The sequence below is a fragment of the Letharia columbiana genome, assembly GCF_014066305.1.
Source record: "Letharia columbiana isolate WasteWater2 chromosome Unknown Sc0000048_s0, whole genome shotgun sequence".
NCBI classification, from domain to species: Eukaryota; Fungi; Ascomycota; class Lecanoromycetes; order Lecanorales; family Parmeliaceae; genus Letharia; species Letharia columbiana.
This window is the reverse complement of record NW_023501092.1, coordinates 178,444-197,601: the sequence shown is the minus strand read 5'-3', so window position 1 is coordinate 197,601 and position 19,158 is coordinate 178,444. Positions and strand designations below refer to the sequence as shown.

Genomic DNA, 19,158 nt, shown 5'->3' with positions numbered 1-19,158 from the left:
GCCAACGTAAGGTTACTATACGAAAAGCAATATGCCTCTTTTCAGTCAGCAACGCTATTCCCAGCTTCCACCCCACTCGCTGCAGGCTGATCCTGCGTCTTATCCCCTGGGAGTCCCTGGCCTTCGTCCGAAACATTCGTGGCTTCCTTCAGCTTCGATCCATCTTTCTCTTTCGGATCACTCAACTCCTCTTTCTCATCGACTGGCTCGGATGGTGGAGTCCTGTCCGCTTCCCGCGACCCGACGAGAACAATGTGTGACTTGTCATGCATTATTGATGCATTCGCCGCTTCCTCGACCTCCTTGGAGTTCGGTATGTCTTCGGAGAAGGATTCAGCTTGTCCTCGGCCTTCCAGTACTTCCTCGGATTCGCTAGCTACTGTGGCCTCAGTTGCTGAATCCTCTGCCTTCTTCGACCTTAACATCTTCGTCTCTTTGCCGTCAGTCTCCACCTTGTCAGCGTCCATTGCCCCCAGTCCGTGCACATTCGAATTCTTGCCTTCTTCCTCAGCCTCTCTTTTTCCCTCTTCCGTAACAGGCACATCGTCCGCGTTTCCTTCCGCACTTGTGTTCCCCGTCTCGGGCTTCAGCGCTTCCCCCGCCTCCGTGGCCCCACTCGGTGGTGGCATACCTGTTGGACTTGAATTATCTAGTTTTTGTAGTGTCTCTGAGGTTGGTGTATCTGCCTGAGCTTTTGACGCCTGTAGCGCCTCAGCGCGAGCTTTCGACTTGGCATCTCCAGCTTTTCTCGCTGCTTCGAAGCCAGCTTGTCGCATGGCCGTAGTCAGAGGACTATCTGTTGAAGACGGAGCAGCACGAGGTGGAGTTTCTGTGGACGAAACGAGGGCAGGCGGTTTGGAGGGAGTGACAGGATTTGTGGCAGGTGCTTTGGACAGGATCTCTAAGGATGGAGCAGTTGGGGCCTTCGAAGGCGTTGCTGGTGCCGATGGGGCTGGCTTGGGTCCAGGTTCAACGTTGTCCCTAAGCTCGCCATACTCGTTCCACTCCTCTACCTCCTCCAAATCGCCAACGATCATGCCCATCCTGACTAGCCCTGGTAGCTTTCTTTTCCCTGCTCTTCGGCCCCATAGCATGCGGGCTTTCTCATCTGTAGCGACGTCTAAAGCTTGGAATCGGATCTTGTTCGCTTTCAGTATGGTTTCCATGCGCGATGTTGCGGTGATTATCTGAGAGGAGCCCGCTGTGAGAGAGGTATAGAGGTAGAGATTAGGATCGGTGTGATAGGATTTGGGCGTTTGGTCAGCCATAGTGCTTGTGGTGAAAAGATAGACCAAACAAGATCTGTAGAGTGGCACGAGCGAGATCACAGAATAGTTCTTGTTGCCCTGGTGCTCGTCAGTCAACCTGCATTAGCTCGAACAAGGGGAGGAGACTTGTTGACACTCAGCGGAATCTGCCCCGCTCCAGCCTTGGCATTCGCTTCCACCTGGCATTTGTAAATTGTAAGGCCAGCCTCGGCCGTTCATGCCGTCGTTGCGAATTCGTCTTGGCGGCACCATGGTGGTGAAGCTTTCGAAGACGAGGCTGAAAGGCCTGGAAGCTCTGCTTACCCTCCTTCAGTACTTGTATCACCCCCATTCCTCTCATCACGACACTGCTTGTTTACTTGTCTCTATCTCTGGACATGTTGCACTTCCCTTTAACTGCGCTTGCTGTTGGGCATTACTATGGCGCTCGATGCTGCTACCGCACAGGAGATGTTGAAGCAGCTTGCTGATGACAGAACACAATACTTCGAGACCCTCAGTCGAGCTCACGATGTATTGGCCCAAGCTCTCGCCGCTGCCTCCTCAGGCAGACCTCCCCCGCGCCTCACCACGGAAGCCGTCCGCAGAAATACTGGAGCTTTATCCTCTACACTGGAGGTAGAAACTGTGTCGAAGGACTCTGGTAACTCTATCGAAGAGGATTCAGATACGGACGATGACGAATCGCTCTTCGTCCAGCAGACTTTGCCCAAAGAGTCGTACGACGAGGAGGGGCTCAGGAAACACGTCAAGGAGTACGAGTGGACTGAGGCTGGCCGAGACATCTTAGGAGATATCGCTGGCAGAGATCAGGTAGTAGGACAGCGTGGGACAATCTTTTCTACCAACATTGGTGAAGCAGAAGATCGTTCGCATCTATCACATTACAGCATCTTAAATGGTATGTTTGAGTTCCGAGCATGGGCAACAGTGTTGCTTCCGTGTTTTTCGATCGTCTCTAACGTACGTATTTCCAGTGGGCAACGACGGGGCGCCTCTGCCCATCCGACTCACATCAGAAGCTGATCTGTCAAGGGCTTTGGTCATTTGGAACAAGATCAAGAGCACCAACGCGGGATCAGCGGAGCAGCGCCTGGCAGTCGGCAGAATCACCATCGTTCGAGAACCTTCGCCTCTACTCTTTGCCGCTCTCCACTATACTATGAGAGAGCACTTCGACATGGATGAGGTATTCCAGCTGCTCGTTGACGACAAAACCGCAGCTCTACCTCACCGGCCATTTGATCTCGATCCCATACATCGAAGGACCTTCGTGTTTACCTTTGAGTATTTCACGATCGTTGGCGATGAATGTGTACCCATGAAGTGGCAACGAGCAGACGAAAGAGCTGATGTTGGAGCCATGGAAGGGCACGTCCCCATCAGCAGGTGCTGCTCAGTTGTAGCTCTATGGCTTGGTGGAGAGCCTGTATCGAAGATCAGGAACCGTAACCGGAGGATCAGCCGCAAGGTTGGAGATGTCTATGACCCCTTCAGCCCTTGGCACGTTCTGAGTGTGCAAGCATATCCTGACTGGAAAAGCTCGGTCCACAACCATGGTTCAACGAAACATTATGTCAACGGGCCTGAAGCCTTCCTCATAACTTTACGGGCGGAGTTCAAGGACGCACAAAAGCGACTGATGGAGGTCTACAACAGGATCTCCGACCTCGTCAGGTCTCCTCCAGAATTCATGTTCAAGCAGAGCATACGCGACAAGCTTCTCTTCGAAGATGATGAGTTCACGTATATTAGACGTTATTTTTGGGCTCAGCAATCTTTGGGCATCATGAATGAAGACATAAACGAAATGATATCCGCTTATAAGTATACCTTTACAGATAACGTATGGAATGGATCAGACAAAATCATCTGGCCCGGAGACGAGAGCCAGTCCTCGCGCTTTGCTCACTGGCGAAGGCGAATGGCGGGCCTCCGAAAGGATATCGAACATGAGATTCGTGGACTGGAGGAAATCGATCAACTGAACGATGAGAAAATCAAAGAGATAAAGGGCCTTCGAGATAACCTCTTCAGTGGCACATCCGTTCTAGAAAGTCGCAGATCGGTGCAGCAACAGGCAATCACAGTACAGCAAGGGCGCAACATCAAATTGCTGACGCTCGTTACAATCTTCTTCCTTCCTCTTACCTTCGTTACCTCCGTCTTTGGCATGACTAACATGGATCCTATGGCCAGCTTCCGTAGTTTCGGTATTGTTTTGGTGGTAATTTGCGTTCCAACATACATTCTTATTGGATCGCTCAACACTGAGGGCGGTCTTCTATTCTGGTCACAACAGACAAAATGGTTACATAATCACGCTTCGCATACACTTGCTTGGACCCTTGGTGTCTTTGGATTCGAGCCGAGATGGACGTCGAGGTATCTTCATGGGTCGGAAGTCCCACATGGTTCGTGCTCTGCCATCCTGCCCCATCGAGATATACGGTACTGACATGGCCACCTGCAGCCGCAGACCCCACCCCGCAACGTACCCGGCAAAAACGGTCTCAATCCGCATCAGACGGTATGGCCGCTCGTGGCGCCGAGCATGCACCTCAGTCACCCGGTGGTCACAACACATATATGATGAGTCCGGCCGTAACACTCGAACGTAACAACGTGGTGAAATTCGACAAGGGACTCTTGTTCGATACGCCGAGATCACCAGTTGCGGAAAAGCTTGACTCCCACCAGTCTGGTCTGCACAGGCGCACTTCCCTAGAGACCAGATCTGAGCGTGAAATTCGAGACCTGCCTCGGACTGCGAAGGAAGGCTTATTTGCAAGACTACTAAGCTACAAGTGGAAAGGTGATGCTAAAGATGAAGGGAAAGATTTCTGCTGAGGACCTTGATGATGTCCGAGATGTACAAATAATGATAAGACACGATTTAAAACGGCTAGATGACGAGGACACGCTGATGGGAACACGGGAAAACAGACCTTTGATTGCGTATAAATATGTATCTCCGAGATATACCAGGATTGACAGCCGGGTTTGCATCTCTGACTTCCCGTCACATTTTGCTTGTGAGATCCCAATGGCTCTCCCTATGTGCTATTCTCTTATGTTATGAGCTTGTACATAATCTAAAAAACGCTGGACACCATAACGAGCCTAGCACATATCCAACCCCTCATGGGCCTTTATCATCCGTCCATCCATGGCTTCCCCCACACTTTAGGACAGGGCAAATTTCCCCTCTTCTTACGGTCCACATAGACCCCACCTCTGCGCTCTTTCTTACGACCCGTACACAGCAACCCCTCTTTCGATTCACCCTTTCTCATCTCTGACGTATTTGGACTTCCCAAACGACATTCGTGAATTTGTCAGCTTCCATCTCACAAGTCAAAGCACCGGCTAGAATTCAAAAGTGCCCTCTTGTCAACGTACTCCACGTCTGCCTTTGGCATATTGATGCCCAATAATTGTACACTATGTCATCCGTCGCGCACTCGACAAAAGCATTGTACTAGCTGATTCAGCTGTCGTTGCCATTCTCGAAGCCGGGCCTCTGTTCGACCTGTGCGGGAGGCTTCCACTACCCAGCAGCCGCTTTCGTTAAATTTGGGGGATGAAGCTGTGAGTGCGGGAGGTGGCTTTGGGACAGCTATGTGCGGGAAAGGAAAATTAGAGGGTTGCTAGACCTGGATCCCGCGTTTGTTCTTTCATGGTCGGCATTCTTTCTTCTCGCCTTCTAGGCTTTGTCTCACGTCCTAAGAGACATGAATGGCCCTTTGAGTATGACAAGATCGCTACTAAATTCGGCAACCTTTCCTTTGTGCCTCTGCGATTTTCTTTCTTGCACCGTTTCGGAAAACAAGAAAAGGTACCACAACAAACAGTTTTATATATGTACATGTTGGTGTCTCAAGCGCCAGCGTCTGTGTTGTCTTATATCTGTTCGCTTCCTGCACTTTGCTTAGGAAGAATCTGTTTGAACAGAATAAGCTATACACCTCATACAACCCAACCCAACCCAACCCAACCCATCACGACCCCATCCCCGTCTCCACAACCCACCCCCGCACTTTCTGCAATCCCAAACATGGACGCACCATGGCTCAACATCCCAAAACCAACCTACCAACCCGGACCGCCTCGCACTCCGAACCCCAACGACGTCGAACAGCAAGCGGACTCGAGTGCTCCGAACCCCGGACCACAGACCAACGGTCCCAACGAAAACTCCGTCCGCACGCGCGTTTTCTCGGGCTTGCTTATGTTGACGGTGATTATCCTCGTTGTCATTATTCTGGTCACGACGAGCGGGAATCATGTTAAGCCGAGCAGGGTCCACAGGGTTAAGGCGGGTAAGCATCATTGATGAGGAGGTGTTGGAATAAGGGGAGAGGTGGAAGGTGGTTTGGCTGGTATGATAGCTGCAGGATGTCTGTTTTGCCGGTGATAGATTAGTGTGGTGTTTGGATTGAGATGTTTCTCTCCCAACTACCCCTTTTGATCAGTGTGCTCTTACTTCGGTTTGACGAGAGGGTATGAGCATCAGGTGCTTGTTGTTGGCTCCTTGGGTGTACGATCCCTTCATCTGCGAGCTCCGGGTTGACAAATTGGGAGCGAAAGAAGCGCAGGGTTTCATGCATCAGGTAGAAAGGTACACATCGAGGAGCGAATGAGGTAGGAAAATTATGTATACAATCATTCATCAACGCAGGTCGTCCATTCATCTATTGCTTCGTCCGTCCTATTCCTTTCCGGTATTAGGTTGGGCGGAAAGGTTCTCTCACAAAACGCTATAATCTTTGATAGTTTCTGGTCCTCGAATCTCTTCGCCACAAAAGCCTATTGCGTACGTCCTCTCATTACTATACGCGCCCAAAGGGACAGTCACGGTGGGCGCTCATGGCCATTTTTTAATTCTACGGAATGTCTTTTCTCGAAACCGGAGAGTCTTATACTAGCCCATGCAGCATACACGCTCAACTCAGACCACCTTGGTACGATGAGCACATCAAAACCGTGCCTTGCCAGCGCGTTATTAATACTTGAATCAAGATCCCATAGTTGGGCCTGCCTCCAAGATCGGGTTAGTATTCGGCTTTGGCGGACTGTTGATATAGTGCCCATTCAAGATGACCTTGACCCGGGTCGTCTTCCGAAAAAGCGTACTTGGTATGTTCACGGTCGAACTGTATTAGATCTATCAAAGATCTCACGGTCGTCTTGTTAAGTGATCCAAAAACCTTGCCGAGTCCAGCTTTCATCTCGTGGCGAGTATTCATACCTATCAAATACCCTGCTACTAGCTATACACCTGAAACGGACTGGATCGAGAGATACCACGATCGGCCTTGAGCTGTGACTGTTAAAGGGTTAAATGGGGCTCGGTAAATGGGAATTTGCGATGACGGCCTTGGGCTCCCAGAAGGATACCCGTGACTATGAGCGAAGGTCGTGAACATTAGCGCGCGTGGCGCTGTTGCCGCCTTACTCTTACCACAGAGCCCAGAAGAGCGGGACCATTGCGTAGTTGATCCTTTGCGAGCTTCCCTGATGTTCGTAGCGAGAAACGTCGTACGCGGCTCTTGAACACTGCTTTGTTAGTCTCGTCCATTGTTCTAAGATATGACCACAAGGCTCTTTGACCTCGCCCTTCTCCCTCGGCACAAACCCATCGTGAAATTCCTTTGACCCGCACTGTACCTTCCTCAATCCCTGGTTGTTCGGTTTCCCTTGTACTTTCAGTTTATTGTTGTCATCACCTGCGATCTCTTGCATAAATATTCATTGGGCTCCCTGCGTTCCAACTCATCAGCTCCGCAGCAAAGTTCACATCACAACATCTCTTTTAACCCTCAGCATCAAAGTTACCCGTCAGAACCTCAGTCGTCAGCAAGTATGTGTTTCGTCAATCAATCCATCTGTTCAGGCTGCAATTCGATCACCGAGACCCCAACTCCCAAGAAACCCTGCGCCCTCAACCCAGACGTCCTCCAGCACGGTTGCAGCGGAAAGAAAGTTGTCGTCGATATTGAACGTACCGGTCCTGAATTTTGCACTCATTGCTACAATGAGAGGTACGTAGAGATTAAAAAGAAATGGGAGACGCGGGGGGAGGCTTTCGCGAACAAAGCGAGGAAGAACGGATATACGCCGGCGCAAATTGAGTCGTTGAGGACAAGGACGGAGCGGGAAATGAAGAAGGAAGTCATGAGATTGGATCAGGAGTGGGAGAAGATGTGGTGTGCTTAGAGATAGCTTGGGAAGTCAGAAAACACAAATCGTGTAAAGGTGGGTGATACTGTGGGTCTCAGGCTTGAGCAATGCGAAACTGCGCATTGTCTGCTGTTCTCTTAATGGAAAATCTTTGCACCTCATTTCAGAACTTGTTGGTTTCGGTTTGCTTTCCCGACGTCAGATTTTCGTCGCTCTCTTGCGTTCTTACTGGTCTAGTCTTGTTACCGTCTGTTTCTCCACATTTCTGTTGATACTATTGCTGACCCGCTTACTTGGTGGAAAGGTTATGAGGCTTAGCAAGAGAACAACAATCCAGCTCGGCTCAGGTCAGATTTAAGGATAGCTTACATCCTTGTAGAGGTGCGAGGCGAAATTTTTTCCTCTGACCGCATCGGCCAACTCTGGTGCTTATTTGGTCAGAAATCCAAAGATTTCGGGTATAGCAAGCTTTGGCAGCCACCCTGGTACGTTTGCCACCAAAGGAGTCGTCCGCTAGTATCTCGTAAGCATTCTTTTCGGAACTTGTTGACCTTCACCGTTGTTCCTCTGCTCAACGAGCATTTTATGTGCACCAGCTAGTGGAACCAAACAGATAGTCGTGGAAGTCTTAAGCAACAGTGCCTGGTCACGTTTCTCGATGGGAAATCGCGAAGAGTTTGCGGAGATTTGACCCCATGGGATGCGGTTGAATCCCTCTTTCTGTTTCCTTCGCGGAGAAACTCTATTGACAGCGGCCCGTCTGACTGCATATTCAATAGTGCATTTGAAAGCTTGGCAGAAGAAGGGCGCCACCAACAGAAACCAACAGGGGCAGTGCACGGGATGCCCCCACGACACCAGCGCAAGGTTGGACCCGGGTAGGGCCGGTTTCAACGGCCAAAGTCTTCAGGTTTGACAGCTTTGTCAAGATGTTTGGAGCTCTGATAGGCCAGCTTTGACACCGCTGGGATCCGAGGAAACGTGGAGACGCATCTTCATCTGCCTGTTCACGCACGATCACCACGATTTGGTTTCAGCCGTTGCTCGTCATAGAGCGCTTGGAATCGAATAGAGAGTTGGTGAAGAATCTCACTGCCAAGATTATCTGCTGCGCATCTACTTGCAATCCCAGTCAGGTAATTGTTCACCTCGCGAAATACTTACCATTCTTACCAAGCAGCTTACTCGTTCAACGCTATAGCTACGCGTAAGCCACAGATCTAACCGGGCAAATCACGTGGGCTTTGCTATATTTGACGCTGGCCTTGTTGGTTCTTCTGGCGATATCGTGTTTGAGTGACTGCGCGAATTGACATCTTATTTCACCCAGCTGAGGCTGAGTTACGTGTACGAGCTGGTCAGGCCTTATCAGTACCCCCGGTGAAGGATACAAACTCCATTTCAGACCCATGTCCAACAGCGTTTCCGTCCGATTCGTCCATTTTTCGTCCGCAGTATGGCTGGCCTGACGCCAGAGACCTGATCGGGCACGAGTATAAGAAGGAAATAACTTCGCACCTGTCAATGCTCTAAGTATCCCATCATCAGTCTTCAAGTCTTCCCAAAAGCAAGAACCGAACCAACCATCTTCCAAACATGCAATTCCCAAGCGCTCTTCTCGTGCTTGCCTCCGTCTTCATCGTCGGCTCCAATGCATTGAACATGTTTGTCTTCCATCTTCTTCTTCCCTCCAGCGAAAGCGTAGCCTGCACTACCTACTCTCACTTACTTTTGAGCATTTTCGTTCTCTCCGACGCCATGGACTGACATTTGTAGACCTCGCGAGGCCGTACCAGAGCCCGCAGGGTGCAACGGAGGATCTTATCGAGCCACCACCTCGGCGGCCGCTGCTTCGGAGTGCGCAGCCAGCGGCTGCCACTCGTGCCAGACACCGTTCTCAAACGGAGGCTACTACTATGCTCTTTGTGAATGCAACGTGAGTTGATTGCCGGACTTTGGAAGAGAGCGAGAGTGTGGATGATTGCTAAATGAAATATAGTAAGAGTGAGAGCTCTGACGAGGATGAACGGTCAGGCCATGACAGAGGATGAGATATCGGTAGTATGTTAGGATGCTTTGGTGGTCTGCGATGGCTAGAGAAAGGAACATCAAGCGCTAAGATAGTAGGGCATCTAGACATATCAATAGATAACATCAACCCTTCGTAACCTCTACCCCTTCTACTGTTAGCCTTAACATACCCAAAGAAAGATCGCAAGATGAGGTGCCCACTTTCAAGGGTAGCACAGTGAGCAAAAGCTCCGGAAAACTTCCAGAATTCGCTCATCGGGTGAAGGCTTTCCACACGACCATCTCAACGTGGAGTAATAATAAGCGGTTTGAACCGGTGTCATCCTCTGTTGCACTTCTTATCCCCTCCCAGCGGCAATACGTTAAAGTTTGTGCGCTTTCACGAGGAACACTGGGCAGTGAGATGTAGAACTCCTGATCTTTCCTCGATTTCCTTCTTGTACTGATCCAGTGGTCCATTGGGCACCACCAAGGAGGCCAGATTGGGAAGGCTCTTCGCGTCTCGCTTGACTGCGACTGCGATCATCTGGAGAATGCCCGCACAGCCTTGAAGCTCCCGCACAATCTTCGCACGATCTTCTTTGGCATCTTCCAAGTCTTATATGAAGCCAACAGTCTTTTTTGTGGCTTCGACCAGACTCACAATTGCTGCGTACGTCAGAAACGATATCCATGACACCGCATGAAACAGGACAGAGCGACAAGGATCACCACTGCCACCTTCCCCCTCGTGGCCAGTTGCAGCAACCCCAAGGATTATTCACCAACCATACAACTCAACCCTTTATACCCTTTACTGACCTAAGCTATTTATGCGCAATGCATTTGAGAGTACCACAAGGATACAATCTCTCACCCATCGGTTCAACCCAACACTCTCATCGAACCTTGTTTCTCGGCTGTGTCCTTTAAGGATTGCCGGGTATCATGGAGGTACGTCACTACTCTACCTTAAGTCCGTGTACGAATTAAGTCCGTGCCGATTTTTCCAGAGGTCTCATTAAAAATATCAACAGTGCTGCTCATGCTCCAGCCTCTGCAATCAACTCAACTTGATCACCAGTCCTCGCCCCTTTGGTAGCATACACACATCATGGCACCCCAACCGAAATCCGCGGTCAATGTCGTCTTCGGCGCCATGACCATTGGCAACGGCGCAGAGCAATCGCGGGTCAGCGACCTTGGTGAAGCGAAGCAGATCCTCGACATTTTTCAGTCCTACGGCCATAATGAAGTTGACACATCGCGATACTACGGTAGTGGCTCCTCCGAAGAATACCTGGGCAAGCTCAATTGGCAAGAGAGGGGCATTGTGATGGACACCAAGTTCTACCCGACTGTTGGGCGAGGCATGGATAAAGAGCAATGGACACACAGACCAGAGCATTTGAGGGAGAATCTGCAGAGGTCCCTCAAGGCGCTGAATGCGAAGAAGGTCGATATGTGGTACCTGCACGGACCGGACAGGACGACTCCCTTACATCGACACCCTGCGAGAAGTCAATGAGCTACACAAGCAGGGTCTCTTCGACAAGTTCGCTATCTCAAACTACATGGCCTGGGAAGTAGCTCAGATCTGCGAGATATGCGAAGCACACGGCTGGATCAAACCGTCCGTCTACCAAGGCATCTACAACGCCCTCAACCGCACCGTTGAAGCGGAGCTGTTCCCTTGTCTACGCCATTACGGTATGGGCTACTACGCATACAATCCACTCGGTGGTGGCTTCTTTACAGGTAACTTTTCGAAAGATGCGCAGGTGGAGAAGGGCTCGAGATTCGATCCGGAGAAGTGGCAGGGTAAGATGTACAGGGCGAAATACTTCAAGGATGAATACTTCGAAGCGCTCGACATTGTGAAGCCGGCGGCGGACAAACATGGGCTTACGATGGCGGAGGTGGCGTTGAGGTGGATGACACACCACTCGCAGCTGGGGAGGAAGTATCCGGATGCGATTTTGATTGGGGCGAGTAGGTGAGTAAAGGGTGACGAGATTGCCTCCGAGGAAAGAGCGGCTGACTTCTGGCGTAGTACGAAGCACATTGAGCAAAACTTAAAGGACCTCGACAAAGAACCACTGCCTGAGGATGTAGTGAAAGCGTTGGATGAGGCTTGGGAGAAAGTGAGGTCTGTGACTAGCAGGTATTGGCATTAGGCCGAACGACATGGCTATGAGCAGTTCCTGCGCACACAGAATTAGCGTGATGACTTTGTCGTTGCCCTCCAATTCCGCATGAAGCTACACTTCGCCATCTCCTCAATCCTCCGCCTTATTCCTTTGCCTGCACTTCACTGCCCCTCCGGGTTCATGTGCCAAGTGCCGAATTCGGTGCAGATAAACCGCTACAGAAGCCTGGCGAATGGTCTAGCGAAAGCTGCGTAAATACCGCGCAACGCTAAGTACGGTTCTTATCCTGAGACCCCAACTTGGCAAAAGCATTCTTTACTCGAAGACGGCTCGCTATCCGATCGTCATGCCCTCGTTCCCGCCTTGCTCCGAGGCCCAGGGTATATGAAACATTCTGTCTCCTGGATGTCCCCCAATCCTACTCACCCAGTGCAACTCACTCTCTGTACCCTCCCAACCAACCCCTCGCACCAAAGATACACAGGCGTCACTCTCCCAACGACCCCCCCACCACCACCACCACCACCACCAAAAAAAACATGAAGCTCCTCTCCCTCCACCCCCCGACCGCTCTCGCCCCCATACTCTCCGTCACCATCGCCCACCCGTCGACGACCCCGTACGTACCCCCCCCCTCCAACCCCTCCAACCCCCATCTCGCAAAAAGCGAAAACAAAACCACAGCCCACGCCCCCTTTCGACCCCGCCGCATGGGCCCGTCCGTACAAGCGGGCCCGATAAGTCCGCCGCCTGCGGCATTGTGGCGCGGGGAATCCGTGCAGCTTGTCGCAGTGCGGGTAAGGAAATGGTCAGTGTCAGCTTGGGGGTTGAGCTGGGCCGGGGGGGGAGAGGGGTGGGAGGAAGGAAGGGGTCGTCTGGAGGAGGATTTATTTGCGGGCGGGGATGAGGTGGTGGGTTGGGGTTTGTGTGGGATGTGGTGGAAGCAGGTTCGGAGCGCGTTTGGTGAGGTGGAGGGGCTGTGGGAATGGTTTGGGTGAGGGGGGTTGGTTGGGTTTAGTCGGTCCCACATGTTGAGTGGCGGAGACTTGTGGTGTGGGTCGGTCGGTCGGTCGGTTGGTGCGCCAGCGGGGAATGGGGGTTTGAGTGTACTTTATATATCCTACCGCATATCCCATATTCCATATTCAAGCTTATGTTTATGTTTAGTGGCGGTTGATGATGTTGTTTGTTTGTTGAAGCGAAATTGTTCTATTCCAGCTACGCTACGCTGCATTAGGGGGTTCGCTATAAGCGGTCCGAAGGTTACTTTATCCTGTCATGGTATTGAACTATCATCTTATAGGAAAGTCTGAAGACAGTTGCAGATGAGATGAGAATAGGGCCACAACGCAATGAGCTGGAGATTGTAATGCTGGAGACAGTCTTTTTGATCTTGCCCTCGTCTGCTATAGAAAAGCGCTAATCAAGACTTAGATGTTGCGGACGTGATACTGTTGCCTGAACAGCAATCATTGGAACTAGCCGGTGTTTTTTCCGCCGTCCTTTGATTGACATGTGACGCATTCTAGATCCCCATCTGCTTAGGAAAGGCAGACTACGATTGTCGCAGCCTGTATGGAAGTGACTATGTCGCCCCACTGGAAATTTAAGGCTCATGTCGACACCCTTGGGGCGCCACCCAATTTTGATCTCTTGTCGTGTGCCTATTTCATTCGTTCCAAGGTGGCAGTCTCAGTATGTCACATAGAAGATGACATCTTATATCGAGCTGGGACCCCAATCCACGTCCTTCAGTCTCCTACACGCTCTCACCTTTCGAGCGATCGTCGCCCTTATGCTGTCCACGCTGTACTGATCCCCCTCCGCGATCTCTTGCAATGCCACGGTGTCGCGGAGTCTTAACAGTGGGGCTTCGAGTACTTGGTCGGCGTGTTCTTCTGTGTTGGTCGTTTCTTCGGGCATTAGGAAATGGGATCATTTCCAGCTCGTCTATTTCAGAGTCGAGGCCTTTTATCTTGAATTGCAAACGTTCATGCAGGTGGTGTTGGTTGTAAATGGGTTGTTGATGTTATGGACGGCATTGCTTCGCAGGATGCCCGGTTTTGGCTCTAGGGGTAGCGCCACGAACTCTTCTATTGGTGTATTGGTGGACTTCGGTCCGACAAGATCGGACGCACCCGTCAATGATGATTGAATGTGCGTTGCTGCGACGTTGAGAGGTGGCTCTCTGGGAAAACTATTTGAGTTGAAGACGAGAGGTAAGAGAGGACTGTGGGCCCAGGACCATCCGAGTCCTTAATCCTGCGGAGTGTCGCTTTCTAGTCTGAGGTTTGCGCTCTCGATGAACTGCTCCCTGTACTCGTTGGCCTTCTCGCTCGCATTCCTGATTGCAGTCAATCCCTCGTACAACGACTCGGGAGAATCGAATAGAGGTACACTCTTAAGCGCAATCATGTGTGTATGTGGAGGAGAGCCAGGTCCTTCAGGCTGCGTGAGATGGTGGGTATACAGGTTGAGAAATTGACCGTAGTAGATGGCGCTTATGGTGTATGCATTGCTGTCGTAAGCTTCTGTCCTTCCAAGACACTGGAGACGGTGCATGCCTCGAGCTGCTAACGCGCCAACATGGCGAGCTCGTCTCTCCGCTACAGCAAAGGAGCCCCCGCCATCGTTGATTTGCACGAAGAAGTTTGGCAAGAAGGGAGTGTCTTGGCGGATTGAGGGAGTGATGATCGTCCTCAGTTTCTCTCGAAGTAATCGATTCTCTAGCCCCGCGTGATGCCCTTCATAATAGTCAGGCCGAGCGTCGAGGATTCTTTGCGTCAAAGGCTCCAAGTTATCAAATTTTACCCTTTTGCCCGAACGGTAGCTGTTGTTCTCACCCATCAGCTTTGGGAGCACTTGGATCATCAGCTGGCCTTTGTCGTTTCTCGCATCATCGGCGGCCCTTGACAATGCCTCATACTCATCGGACATACGCAACGACGAAAGTGATGCCCGAGGCTGCTTTATGGCTTCAACCCACTCTTGGTGATTCGCAGGCCTTTTCCCATGGTATTTACATCGGAAGAAGTGGTTCTGGGTAAGATGGTGCTCAAAATTCGAGTCGTAAGCCGACGAGCCTCCTGTCTCCTCCTCTTCATCTACGGGAGACTTACGGTCTGGCTTAGACTTGCTAGCTTTTCTTGATGACCATAGAGTCGGGTTTGACAAGACTCGTTTTCGATGCTAAAATCCGATCAGTAAATGGCTGGATTCCATGAGCAATGAGGCAGGGAGAATCTCAACATTTCTTATGTCGGAAAGATCAGGACCACCGTGGCGCGCAAAATGATATACACTTCCGCAGCGTTCAGGATGCTCGACCGCATGAATTGTTTTAGGAACACTCTTCTTCATCAAAGCGTTTTGTCGATCAAGTTCTCTTAGACAGTCGGGGGTCAAACGCAGCGTCGACAGCGAGTCCCAGTACGACCGTTCAGCTCGGTCCCAAATCCGATAAGAGTTCGTGCTCGACGAAGAAGACTCGCTTCGATTATCTCGATGTTCGATTGATGCGTCTCCGGTGTCTTGCTGGTACTAGAGCGGAAGGGTTCTCTGCTTCCGCTTTCGCCCCGTAGTCGGTGCTTTGGAGTCAGATACAAGTGTAGGCCTCGGCGAAGATGGGGGAGATGAATCGCAATGCCGAGTCCCTATTTTCGAGTGGGCACTGACCTTTTTCTTTCGAATCTGCTGCGGCTTTGCCATGATTATCTCGGAGATCCAATGCTACCGTGCTAGAACCAAATTCTTCGCGGAACCCTCATTTCGTAGACTTCTTAAAGGGTCCAAATTTCTTTCAGGTTATGGATGCTCTTACGAATTAAGTGTTAAAACAGGACATCATCAGATGAATAACCTGTATTGTTGCGATTTTGAATAAACATGGTTTCCGTCAATTGGATTTTGTGGGGGATATTCTGGATCTTATAATCGTGCCACGCACTTACCTTACCTAGCTGATTCGGTCGTAGTACAATCTAGCGGTAAAGTCAGAAGTAGCCAAAGTACCTAAAGAACTTTGATGTAAAGCTAAGGTTTCGCGTTTCCCTAGCTTACATTATGACCATGTATGTAACGCTTGAAGTATTCTCAGAACAGTGAAGAAACCTTCTCGTTGGCTTTTGAGCTTCTGTATATCAGACCTGACATCTCTTCGCCGAAACAGTCAAGTTCCCCAACAGATAATCGGTCAACATTCGGAAGCAGAGTGAGCAACAGGCAGTTTGCTGCCCCTACTTCACCGTCGCCGATTTCATCGTGCCAAGCCTTCATTTCATCCTTGTCCGTACATGGTGAGTCAAATTCATTGAAGATGACATCGCATATGCGCCTGACTTCACTCAGTACTCCGAGCCCCCTAGCTCTTCTGCGATCTTGGTCCGAAAGCGTGCAATTCTCCACGATGACAATCTTAGGATAGAGTCGAAGACATCTGCTCGCTGATATAGCCTGGATTTTCCAATAGGCTGCTAGACACTCCGAATTTCCCGCGTCCCAAACGCGAGGCGAATCGAACCTGGAGTACAACTCGGTGTCCACCTTATGCTGCCTCAAGGTCGCTCCTGCGAGGCCATGGACTAGCTCGCAGCACAGAGCAAAGTTCTCGATGTCATACGACGCTGTAGTCTCGACGATCTGAATTTTGATTTCGTTGGGGAGACTGAAGAAGGTAACCACGGCGGCTGTCTCGAAGAGGAAGTGCGAGGATGTAGGTCTGAGGTCTTTGGCACCGGTGACGGAGTCTGCTAGCTCTAGTGCTGGTGATCCGCCTGTCAACAACATTCAGGTGGACGAGCTTCTGAGGCGATCCATGCTCCAACTGAGGGCGTACGTGTGTGCTCACAACATCAGAGTTAGGCCAATCTCTTGGGACGATGCCTTCAAGAAGTACTGTCTCGTAACCCCTGCCCACGATGTCAGAAGCTTTGGAGATGGACCAGGCTGTTGATGATATGACTGGTGGAGATGTTGATGAGGAACGAAACTGAGGGTCGACGAGGAGGGTAGCAGGGTGTGTGACTGGCGTTTCATCGTGTGAGACCCCATGAACTAACCCGAACGGTCGATTACTTCTACGTCGACTCCCCGCTTTCGTCACCCTCCATTCACTACATCTCATACTGTCAGCTAGTAAATTGATCGTGAACGAAGGAGTGGATAATCTTGTCGAGGCTCAAAACTCGTTTAGTCATCAACACACAAGAAAAAGTTACGTCTACACCCCTGGCACTTAGATTACTGTCCAGGCGTATTGTAAAGATCCAAAGTTCCGACAGGACAGAAAGCGTCAAAAATTGCGCATGGACCAAACCAATGTATCCCTGGCCCAACTACCAGAGCAAGGTCAAAAAAGCCATGTTGGGGCATCAGTTGGGACGCCTTTTACGTTGCCTTCTTTGGCAAGCAAGCATTCCCATATATATCCCAGCGTAACCATCCTCATCTCTTGCAGTTGCGTTCGGTGGCAGCATAAGCGCTATTACTGGTCTTGACAGTAGTGGACGCAGAATACGAGGTCCTGCCCATGTGTATTATGCCCGCCACACAGCGGAGTTCCAGCATGCGAGTGCAACCCAAATGGCATCTTCGTTCTGAATGGGACCAACGCTGATCTCGTCAGGTCCTGATGATGGAAAAATATAGCCTCCTGGCTTCCGGCTCCGTCGAAAACAGGACCCTCTTCGCCGAACTCGTCGAAAAGAGATCGTCTGCAGTGAAAGGTTTCTTTGATGCGACGGCCTCGAGTCCTGTATCCACACCTGCAGGATACTGTTCGGACTTCTTTTCCATTATTTGAAAATCGGCCCAGACTCTGATCGGCACTCCCGCAAAGGATCCAGCCCTCTTCCAGAGGTCTATAAAGGAATCTGGGCTGTGTCGGTAGATGGTCCTAGTTTCTCCGTCCTCTGTTTTGTCGAAGGGCGGCTTCAGTGGCTGCTCCATAGGAGGTCGCACACCAGCTTGGGAGCCAAGTATCAGACTTCCGGGTCTATGGGAAAGGAGACGGATGATGCGCGTTGCGACTTTTAGCTGGTTCTCGTAGTCGAAGAGATGAAGGAACATGTTGATAGCGATGATATCGGTTTGACCTGGGCCGAGCTTGGTCATCAAAGCTCCTTTCATGAAGTCTTCATTGTCAGCCAGGACGTCATCAGCCAAGAAGTGATGAGGGAAGGTATCCCTGTCACGCCATAGCTCATAGGAGAGGCCTTCGTATTGTGGGAATACATCGGAAGCATAAATCTTTTCTGAGGGTGCGCCATCAAATACGAGCTTTCGGAGATCTTGCCCCATACACGATCCCAGATCGAGCAGTGAATCTCCGGTCTTCAAACGTGGGAGGACCAGATTGTGGTAGAGTGGGTGCTTGGCTAGGCCGAAGCTGAGGAACCAGAACTCCCCAATGCATGGCCAGGGAAAGATACCCCAAGCTTTATCTCTCTATGAAGCCAAAAAATCAGCCAACATGAGTGGTTGCGAAAGGCCTTGGAGCTTACTATTCGGTAGATATGGTTTTCGACGTCTTTTGGTGGGACCTTGGCATACTGCTCGAATAGAGTACGTGCATCCACGGTCAACTCATCTGTGAGAACGTGATGATACCATGGCCAGGATACGCTGCGTGCACCATCAGGGACTGGGCCATCGAGCATGTGCGCCATTGATCGTCCGAATGTCAAGTACTGCGTCTAGGTAGGCGTGTAGATCTCGAACGGGGCGGATGACTCGATTTAATGTGAAGAATTGTTGATGATAGATTAGAACAATGTGAGAAGGTAGTTATATGCAAGGCTCGGAGATGAGGTCACAGCAGGAAGGTGCTTATTCATCCGTGCCCCCGTTCTGGCCTGAAGCAGGACCTTGAGCGTAGAATATGTGTTAGAGATGAGGCTGTTGTTCAGTCTTGTCTACCTATTCCATTCATTATAATGCCGTGAACTTGTTCAAAGCTCTAGAGTATGACAGGCACAGCGGGTTGTTCATCTGGCGTCGTTGAGGACGCGCGGATGAGGGGTTTTCGTATTGTACATTGAGCTCGCCTGATTACGAATAGATGATGAAAGTCATGAGTACGAAGGAAGGGTGACACCAGTTTCAAGACGCTCATATGTGACGTCGCAGAATTGTTTGATCTACCAATGGAACAGTACTGTTGGTGGAGCTGTTGGCTATCCTCTTACCTGCTGGGAACTTTCGAAACCCACTAACTCGGCTCAGCCCGATTGGCTGTCACGATTTGTCATTCGTTTCACGTTATCGGACTAGCGTCGGAAGCTAGTCGAACCTACGAACATTAAGATACCTAAGCTACCTGACCTGCATACATGGTAGAATGAGGGCTAAGAAGCTGTGGAAACTTGACATGTGTGCCGGTGATAATGCAGGTGGTTTCAGTGCTGTCGCCATCAGCTGGGGAAGTTCTAGAAATCGCCGTCGACTTTCCGCCGACATTTTGTTGCCTCGGAAGCATTTCAGATATACGAGTAGAATCAAAAGCCAAAAGTATTCGGATCGCTATGGAATGTATGGACGTCTCTCAAGCT

At 50.6% G+C, this 19,158-nt stretch overlaps 7 protein-coding genes across 7 annotated transcripts; 3 read left to right on the top strand and 4 right to left on the bottom strand.

The window, feature by feature from the left end:
* Positions 1–41: 41 nt before the first annotated feature.
* Positions 42–1,268, bottom strand: HO173_010378 (uncharacterized protein; the record flags this gene model as incomplete). Its single annotated transcript, XM_037312263.1, has 1 exon — positions 42–1,268. The coding sequence occupies one exon, from the start codon at positions 1,266–1,268 to the stop codon at positions 42–44; it is 1,227 nt and encodes a 408-aa protein (XP_037160849.1).
* A 420-nt stretch (positions 1,269–1,688) lies between these two features.
* On the top strand, positions 1,689–4,118 carry HO173_010377 (uncharacterized protein; the record flags this gene model as incomplete). Its single annotated transcript, XM_037312262.1, has 3 exons — positions 1,689–2,169; positions 2,246–3,682; positions 3,742–4,118. 3 exons carry the CDS (start codon positions 1,689–1,691, stop codon positions 4,116–4,118), a joined length of 2,295 nt encoding a protein of 764 aa, XP_037160848.1.
* A 6,457-nt stretch (positions 4,119–10,575) lies between these two features.
* On the top strand, positions 10,576–10,989 carry HO173_010375 (uncharacterized protein; the record flags this gene model as incomplete). The annotated part of the gene is made up of 1 exon (XM_037312261.1): positions 10,576–10,989. The coding sequence occupies one exon, from the start codon at positions 10,576–10,578 to the stop codon at positions 10,987–10,989; it is 414 nt and encodes a 137-aa protein (XP_037160847.1).
* A 184-nt stretch (positions 10,990–11,173) lies between these two features.
* On the top strand, positions 11,174–11,638 carry HO173_010374 (uncharacterized protein; the record flags this gene model as incomplete). Its single annotated transcript, XM_037312260.1, has 2 exons — positions 11,174–11,457; positions 11,515–11,638. The coding sequence occupies 2 exons, from the start codon at positions 11,174–11,176 to the stop codon at positions 11,636–11,638; spliced, it is 408 nt and encodes a 135-aa protein (XP_037160846.1).
* A 2,229-nt stretch (positions 11,639–13,867) lies between these two features.
* Positions 13,868–14,971, bottom strand: HO173_010373 (uncharacterized protein; the record flags this gene model as incomplete). The annotated part of the gene is made up of 2 exons (XM_037312259.1): positions 13,868–14,800; positions 14,861–14,971. 2 exons carry the CDS (start codon positions 14,969–14,971, stop codon positions 13,868–13,870), a joined length of 1,044 nt encoding a protein of 347 aa, XP_037160845.1.
* A 732-nt stretch (positions 14,972–15,703) lies between these two features.
* Positions 15,704–16,396, bottom strand: HO173_010372 (uncharacterized protein; the record flags this gene model as incomplete). Its single annotated transcript, XM_037312258.1, has 1 exon — positions 15,704–16,396. One exon carries the CDS (start codon positions 16,394–16,396, stop codon positions 15,704–15,706), a length of 693 nt encoding a protein of 230 aa, XP_037160844.1.
* Positions 16,397–17,230: 834 nt separating this feature from the next.
* HO173_010371 (uncharacterized protein) lies at positions 17,231–18,276 on the bottom strand (the record flags this gene model as incomplete). The annotated part of the gene is made up of 2 exons (XM_037312257.1): positions 17,231–18,055; positions 18,112–18,276. The coding sequence occupies 2 exons, from the start codon at positions 18,274–18,276 to the stop codon at positions 17,231–17,233; spliced, it is 990 nt and encodes a 329-aa protein (XP_037160843.1).
* Between the last annotated feature and the right edge of the window lie 882 nt (positions 18,277–19,158).